Genomic DNA, 8258 nt, shown 5'->3' with positions numbered 1-8258 from the left:
TAGAGGGAGTGGAAATAGTATTGGAATGTTGAGGGCTTTGACTAGATTGTGACTGTAGAAGGGGAGAAGGGGACAGGTTGGATTAATATGAAGGTGGTAAAATTGATACAATTTGGTGATAAGTTATGAAGTTGGGAGAAGGACGATGACTCAACTGGTATTGGGTATGTTGAGAGGTTGAGGTGCTTGTTGGAGATTGGTAAATTGGATATATCGCGCTCTTTGCTTATGAGAAACATCTGGGTTAGAAATAGATGTCTCAGACCTGAAACAGTAGAATGTGAGAGAAGAGGATGGGACTCTACCAAGACCCAATATTTAAAGGTTAAGCAAAGGGAAAGAAAAGCTAGTGGTCTAAATGGTCTTTTAACTTTTGGTCATTTGCTGTGTTTTTAAGTGTCTCTTGTTGGCTGCCTCGTGAAGGAAGAGACATCTGTGTTTTCATTTACTCTTCTAAGATTCTCAGAATACAACTTTAAGAAAAACTTTTATTTATTTATTTGTTATTTATTTATTTATTTATTTATTTATTTATTTATTTTGAGATAGAGTCTCACTCTGTCTCCCAGACTGGAGTGTAGTGGTACCATCTCGGCTCACTGCAACCTCCGCCTCTTGGGTTTAAGCAATTCTACTGCCTCAGCCTCCCGAGTAGCTGGGACTACAGGCGTGCGCCACCATGCCTGGCTCATTTTTGGATTTTTAGTAGAGATGGGGTCAGGCTGGTCTTTAACTCGTGACTTCAAGCAATCCACCTGCCTTGGCCTCCCAAAGTGCTGGGATTACAGGCGTGAGCCACTGCGCCCGGCAAGAAAAACTTTTAAACAGAATTTAGTAAGGCTTTAAAACATAGATATCAAGTGTATTCCCCACAGTAGGCTATGAGGATGGTTGCAAGTGCCCTGGGACTATGAAGTCAGAGGATCATTATGACAAGGTGACTTACGGGAAATGCCCGTGCCAACTAAAAAATGATCCTGAGTACCTTTTATCTATCCTAAAGGCATGCTTGTCAGTGGTGTGGGCATAAGATAAGCCTTTATATCTGGGGATGGCAGATGACCACACAAAAACTTGTACATACATGAGTATTTAAAGCAGTACTATTCATAACAGCTAAAAAGTGGAAATGACCCAAGTGTCCATCCAGTGGTGAATGGATAAACAAATGTAGTATACCTATACACACTGGAGTGTTGTCCAGCCGTAAGAAGGAATGAAACACTAATACGTGCTACAGCATGGATAAACCTTGGAAACGTGATGCTAAGAAGCCAGCCACAAAAGACCACATATTGTATTATTCCATTTATATAAAATGTTCAGAATTGGCAAATCCACAGAGACAGAAAGTAGATAGTTGCCCAGGGGCTGGGGGAATACGCAGTGACTGCTAATGTGTCCCAGGGGACTCAAATGATGACCAGGCATCAGGCCCCAGCATGAGGGGCAGTAGGATGCCTTCCTTTGAGGAATGACTGTGTGCAGCTCTTCAGAAAGAACTCCTGTAAGGGCCCTGTGGCAAGAAGGCAAAGAAGGAATTCCTCATGTCCTCCCCTACCGCATATAACCTCCCTCATCTCCTGCCTCTCTTTGGTTAGTGGCAGGCGAGTCTCTTCTTCAAGGCAAGCACTTCTGTGCTCCTGGGCATGCAGTACCTTCATTCACAGGAAAAACAGCTTTTGGGTCTCTGAGCAGCCATAGTGGGTCTTATGCTGGTCAAAGAGTTTGTGCAGAGCATCCATATAAAGTGCGTGGTATTTGTCCACCATCTCCTGGCTTGGGTTTTCAATTTGGGGCAGTGGCAGAGGCTCCCCAACTGCCAAGAGAGATGGGAAAAGAGAAAAGGAAAGTGTTAGAACCTCCTCTTCCTTTAACCTCCCTCTCCTACCTTTGGCCTGATTCTTGCATCCCAGATCAGCTCCCACCTTCCCCTCTGCTGCCGTCTTCTTTGGTGGGGCCAGGCTGAGGTTGAGGTTGAGAAACCTGAGGTGGCATTGGGGCTGAGAGTGGCACTCACCCACAGTGACAATAGGCCTGGCATATGGCAGGAGCCCAGTGGAGCCTTGACAGAAGCTTTGTCCATAGAAGACACAAAAGTAAAAACCAAAGATACGGCGGAAGCAGCTCTGGAACTTGTACATCCTGCTGTCCTTATGGAACAGCACCTGATCATACACCTCAGTTTCCCCAAAAGTGAAGGTGGGGACCAGATGAGCCCTGTAGGAAAACTCCAATTTATTTTCTAAACACAGTCTAGGATGAGACCCATCCTGGAAGAACATTTGTTTGCTTGCCAGGCCCTCATCTATTTTGGTGAAATCCTGGTGACACAAAGCATTTTTTCTTGCACTAAACAGGGTTTTCCTATTTAATGTCTCTTGTCATGAAATTTTCAAGGCCAGTGAGAGTGCTGTCTCTGGGCCAGGATTACAAGGGCAAGATATAGCGGGGTTGGAGGGGGGGTGGTCAGGGAAGCAAGAGAAGTTGAGCAGAGATCCCCAGAAAGACCCATATCATGAAAAGTTTCCAGAAGGTGTCAAGGAGGGGAATATCCAACTCTGTTTGTATTAGTAGAAAGCACAGAGAAGATGACAGTAATTTTGCACAGATGCCCATACTTTATGTGATATGCCCTTCACCCAAGGGGGCAATGCGTAAAGTGTTCTGTCCTTGGGTTATAGGATTAGAGCAGAGAAAAGTTGTTTCCCTTCCACAGACCATGAGAATCCACCCTGAACAGTGCCCTGGGTAGTCAGGCTCAAATTCCGTGAGGGAGAGAAGAGTAACTCTCTCTTACACAAATCTTGGTGACTTGCTAATAACAATCTCTCAGCACTTTGACATATGTTACATGACTGGTTCCTCACAGCAAAGGCCGTGGAGGGCACAGTGGAGGATGCAGAAGTACAGGTTCAGAAAGGGATGGTCACTCAGGCAGTCAGTGAGTGGCAGGACCTGGACTAGAACCCAGGACTCCCAACTCAGAGCGCTCTTCCCTACATGATACTTCCAACTGGTGAACAGGCCCCTCAGGCAAGGTCCTTGGAAGAAATACTCCCCTCTTCTCTAAGTCTGCAATAGGACAATTGTCCCTGTGTCCAGAGAGCTGGCCTGCTGACCCAATGGGGCACTCTACAGCTCCAGCCCTGGGCCCCTAAATCACAGTGACTAACATTTATTGATCTCTTATAGTGTGCCAGGGACGTGGTAAGTGTTTTGTGGGGGTACATTCATTTAAAGCCCACAATTACCCTATGGAGTAGGTACAGTTCTTAGCCACATCATTAAGATGAAAAACACCAAGGCTCAGAATGGTTAAGGAACCTGTCCCAGAGTGCACAGTCATGGAACCAGGATTTTAAATCAGGCTCCTGACTCCCAATCCTGCACACACACTCATTATACTGTACTGCCCCGTGCACTTACCGTTAGCAGACTGGTGTAGATATCAGTATTGATAGAGATAATGTGGGCGTCATCTATATGCCAGCGCAGCTTTGGCCCAAGCCCCTTGATATTGAACCTGGGTTTATGGTTTGACCTCTCAGAAACTAGTCGAGCTAGCTCAGAAGGACTGGATGACCCATCTTTCTTACTTGGTAGTATGTTCCTTGAGGGCAAAATTCACATCTGATTCATCCTGGCCTCACCTACAAGGTCATGCTGCTCAGGGAACACCATGCACTGCCCCTCTGGGGGGAGCACCTACCCATGCTGGAGGGCTGTGCGCACGAACCCCTTGCGCTTCTGGAGAATGAGGGTGGTGGTGTTGGGCACACTTTGCAGGGCCTCACCCACACCTCCCACTACAATGCCCACGAGGTTGCCAGTGCTATGGCTCAGCAGATAGTCGATGGCTGGCTGGCTCACGGAGCACACACCTAAAGAGAATCAAGGAGCAAAATGATCAGGAGAGGAGAAAATTGCTAAGAGAGAACACTCTATTCTCTGCTCTTCACTGGCTTGTTCCCATAGTTCCTAGGAGGAGAGGAGCAATGAGATGGTACTAAAGAGTGTGAAGAAGAAAGGTTGTTGACAAACAGAATAGCTCATGTTGAGGCAATATCTTCATTTTGCAGGAGGCACTGAGTCAAAACTGGTAGGAAGGTTTTCAGTGGGATAACCAGAAGGACCTTCTGAATCCCATGTATAATGGTACCCTTTTTTTTTCCATTAAGAGAAACAGCTATTATTTATTGAGCATATACTCTGTGGCAGGCATTGTGTCAAGTTCTTTTTTTTTTTTTTTTTAAGACAGAGTTTCGCTCTGTCACCCAGGCTGGAGTGCAGTGGTGTGATCTCGGCTCACTGCAACCTCTGCCTCCTAGGTTCAAACGATTCTCCTGCCTCAGCCTCCTGAGTAGGTGGGATTACAGGCACCCACCACCATGCCTGGCTAATTTTTGTATTTTTAGTAGAGATGGGGTTTCCCATGTTGGCTAGGCTGGTCTCGAACTCCTGACCTCAGGTGATCCACCCACCTCAGCCTCCCAAAGTGCTGGGATTACAGGCGTGAGTCACTGCGCCTGGCCAGTGTTGAATTCTTTACTTGCATCATCTCCCTTAGTCATCATCCCACAACTGAGGTCAGACTGTTTTCATCTGCACCACTTTATGGATGAGGAAACTGAGGATAGTTTGCTCAAGACCACGTAAGTGGCAGAGCTAGGTTCAATCCGAGGCAGCTTAGCTCTAGAACATATGCTTTTGACTAGTATGCTACAATGACATGGGGGCGGGGGGTGGGGAGGAGGGGATGGGATTTAAAAGGGTGCATTTCCAAGCAGAAACATGGACCAGAAGCTCCAGTAAGTATGGTCAGAAGCACCTTTGGCCATGAGGTACTCCCTAACAAAGGGGATCTTGAAGAACCAGGACAGCGTGGCCAAGTGAGGAGTGATGCCTGGGAAAGTCTTCGAGAAGCCTGTGGCCTCAGTGCAGAAGTTGCAGAAGGCACCAAAGGTCAGGAGGCCGTGGGGGTGAACCCCCATGAGGTAGTTGTGCTCAGGTGACAGGTCCTTTGTCTTCAGGATCTGCAGCCGTGGAGAGAAATGCCAGAGGTGGTGGAATGAGATTACATGGCAGAAACAAGGGTGGTGACACTTCAGAGATCAGGGCGCTCTCTAAAGCAGAGCTTTCCGACAGATTTTCTGAATGGGTTTCAGGAGGGCTGAGATATTGGTCTCTGAGGCCATTGGACAACAATCTGGGACAGCTAGAACTGCCAGATCTCCTGCCTGTGGCTAGAAGTAGCCTCAGCCATCTATGTCAGTGTGCTTTGTGCAAGTTATCATTGTCTATGAACACTTTTGTGAAGAAGATCAGGAAGCTTGGCTCTAAAAGTCAGGGCAGTGTTTGTTGTATACTCCAAAGAGTGCCCTGAGGATCAGCATAGCAGTACATTTCTGGAACCTCTTCCTGGCATTGTTTCCCGCCAATCCCCTTCCAGTGCCTGTCTAAGTAACTTGTATTGAACTTGGAAAATCCTGCTTAGATATCACCATGTCTGTGAAGCCTTTCCTTATCCCCCATCTGAACTACTTCTGCACCTTGTGCCAAACAAATAATATACTTTAGACTAATGTCCTCCCCATTAGATGTGAGCTCCTTGATGGCAGAGAATTGCATCCTACTCATTTCCCTGTGCTCCTAACATGTGGTTCAGAGTAGATTTTCTTTTCTTTTTTTTTTTTTTTTTGAGACGGAGTCTCGCTGTGCTCCCAGGCTGGAGTGCAGTGGTGTGATCTCGGCTCACTGCAAGCTCCGCCTCCCGGGTTCACGTCATTCTCCCGCCTCAGCCTCCCAAGTAGCTGAGACTACAGGTGCCCGCCACCACGCCTGGCTAGTTTTTTGTATTTTTAGTAGAGACGGGGTTTCACCATGTTAGCCAGGATAGTCTCGATCTCCTGACCTCGTGATCCACCCGCCTCGGCCTCCCAAAGTGCTGGGATTACAGGCTTGAGCCACCACGCCCGGCCAGAGTAGATTTTCAATCCATGCTTATTAAACTGATCTGAACGGTGCTTGCCTTCCGTCTGTGTCAGCTGGCAGGTGATGCCAAGGGTGTACAAAGTTTCCTAGCAGAGTATGGAGTGCTCAGTAGAAATGTTGAATCTTGAAGTATATTTAGCATAGACTGAGTCTTCCCTGGGATACTTATCTTCCTTATGGACAACTCTAGTCATGTGGCATAAATGACTTTTGCCTCAGAGTTTTGGGAACTCTGAGGACACTGGGGAAGAGATACTTACCGTAATGGGGAAATAGTCCCTGATGTGGGTCCAGACACACCAGTTCCTTACCCAGGCCGAACGCCTGCCACCTGAGACAAAAGCAGTAGGGGATGATGTCAGTGTGTGCCACCCCATACATTTCACGGGCTCAGGGATTCCCTGGCATGGCTCTGCTAGAGAGGTGGGAAAGGAGGAGACCCTAGGATGGTCCTGTTTGGCCCAGCTCCTGTGGCTCTGAGAACTTGGATGAGGAGCCTGTGGTATGGCAAGTGGGACTCCCTGGCTGCAGGTTCTGATGGAACATTCTTCTTTCTAGGTCTGTGAGTCTTACCTCGCTCTGGGGTCTTCCAGTCCAGGAACAACCAGGCAAGGTAAAGCACTGGTAGCGGCCACAAGGATGTAAACAGCAAGTAGATGAACAGTGGCTGCAAGATCCAAACTGATGAGAGACCAGGTTAGACCAAATTTGTGCTGCCAGCAGAACTTGACTATGCCCAGTCCCATCACCAGCCCTCCACATTACCTAAGCCTCTGGTCCTGGCCCTCAACACAGTCCAGGTCCTGTTCATCACCGTCCATGTCTACTTCTACTTGTCCTTCAAACATTTCCTCTATCATCTACCATACACAAGCCTTATTTCTCTGCCTACCTGTCATTCCTGTCCACCTGCTTCCCTGTACAGCCACTATCTCTGTACTCCCGCTCTCTACTTCCTACCAGTTTCTTTCCCCTCCTACCCCCATTTGGTAACCATCTTTTTCCTCTTGTCTCCTGTCTCCCTCCCTATCCATCATCCCTCATTAAGCCACTAGCCCACTCTCCCTCACCCCTATGCTATCCATATCTTCTTACACACTGCCCACTCAGCATCTGCATCCTTCTACTATTTCCTATCCACGATGCTTGTCCTTTTGCTCATTCACCATTCTTTCCATGGACACTGTCTTCCCCCATGCTACCACCACCCCACTCCCAGAATAGACAACTCTATGGTTCAAACCCAGGCTATACTTCTTTAAGTCTGGGATGCTAATGTTTCCTCTGTCCTATTCCCCATGATCATAAGGGAGCATTCCCTGGGCCTCACTTTTCCTCTCTAGATAGTAAGGATTAGGAAGTGGCTGAATTTAACTAGATCTACTCATATCCATCATGACCCTGTTCCATCCCCCGCCCCTCCGTCTACATATTCTCACTGTGTCTTGGGGCTCTATCTCATTCTTCTCCAGGGCACTCATGGAACTCGAGACTCCTTGGTTTTACCCTCTAGTACAATCTTAGATGATGGAAAGGCTCGAGATGAGACTTCACATGGCCCTGAAAGTCACCCTAGATCTGGCCCTGGCTTCTGACTCTGGCTTCTTGCTATGCACTCTTGGGTCAATACTCACAGATGGCAAGGTAGCTCAAAGGCCACTGCAGAAGCATCAGACTCTGGAAGTGACTAGGCTGCTTCGAATGAGGCATGATTCTTGGGAGCCTGAGGGAGGCAGAGATCTCAGAGCAGTGTTCCAACCAAAGGTGCTACTAGCCTCTGGAAGTTCACTTAATCGTGAATGCATATGACTATGAGGAGTTTGTACCTGCCCTCTTCCCTCTTGTCCTTCCCTGCCCCCCACCCACTGCAGGGGCAGGTTCTGAAGTACAAGGACTGCCCCGTCAGGTCTGGTCCAGCCCATTTGCCCTTTGACTGTCTTTCCTAGGATTATTAGCACATCAAGATGGAGAAAGGTGAGAATGACTGCCATGTAGTCGGAGTGACACAGGGACCTAGAGAAGGTGAAACCCCCTCACAGGCTACTCAGAAACTGTAGGGATTGTGACCTTAGGGAGATGACTGCTGAGAAGGGAGTTCTGGGGATTTGTGGTGTGGGGAGCACCTGGGATTTGGCCTTTGTTGCCCTGAAGCAGGCTGCTTTGGGGCTGCTCCACTTTTAACTTTTATTATAAAAATTTCCAAACACACAAAAAGCGAGAAGATGCAACAAATTTTTATCTTCATGTTCATCTTCAACAACTAT

The 8258-nt window shown here is 47.7% G+C and overlaps 1 protein-coding gene across 1 annotated transcript; it reads right to left on the bottom strand.

Annotated features, from left to right (window-relative positions):
- Positions 1 to 1293: 1293 nt before the first annotated feature.
- Positions 1294 to 7739, bottom strand: AWAT1 (acyl-CoA wax alcohol acyltransferase 1). The gene is made up of 7 exons (XM_011992011.1): positions 7629 to 7739; positions 6568 to 6675; positions 6255 to 6325; positions 4832 to 5036; positions 3713 to 3884; positions 2021 to 2220; positions 1294 to 1819 (listed from the first exon to the last, which is right to left on the bottom strand). The coding sequence occupies exons 1-7, from the start codon at positions 7702 to 7704 to the stop codon at positions 1665 to 1667; spliced, it is 987 nt and encodes a 328-aa protein (XP_011847401.1). The 5' UTR covers positions 7705 to 7739; the 3' UTR covers positions 1294 to 1664.
- Between the last annotated feature and the right edge of the window lie 519 nt (positions 7740 to 8258).

The sequence above is a fragment of the Mandrillus leucophaeus genome, unplaced genomic scaffold (assembly GCF_000951045.1).
Source record: "Mandrillus leucophaeus isolate KB7577 unplaced genomic scaffold, Mleu.le_1.0 Scaffold401, whole genome shotgun sequence".
NCBI lineage: Eukaryota > Metazoa > Chordata > Mammalia > Primates > Cercopithecidae > Mandrillus > Mandrillus leucophaeus.
The sequence above is the reverse complement of the archived record's forward strand: the minus strand, read 5'-3'. Positions and strand labels throughout refer to the sequence as shown.

What these genes read in the sequence shown, in the direction of transcription:
- AWAT1 (XM_011992011.1), bottom strand. Translation starts at nt 7,704, where the DNA reads ATGCCTCATTCGAAGCAGCCTAGTCACTTCCAGAGTCTGATGCTTCTG. An exon ending in TTTGAGCTACCTTGCCATCT is followed by an intron (nt 6,676 to 7,628) that starts GTGAGTATTGAC and finishes GTCTCTCATCAG; the next exon opens with TTTGGATCTTGCAGCCACTG. An exon ending in CGCACAGCCCTCCAGCATGG is followed by an intron (nt 2,221 to 3,712) that starts GTAGGTGCTCCC and finishes GTTTTCCTACAG; the next exon opens with GGCTCATCTGGTCCCCACCT.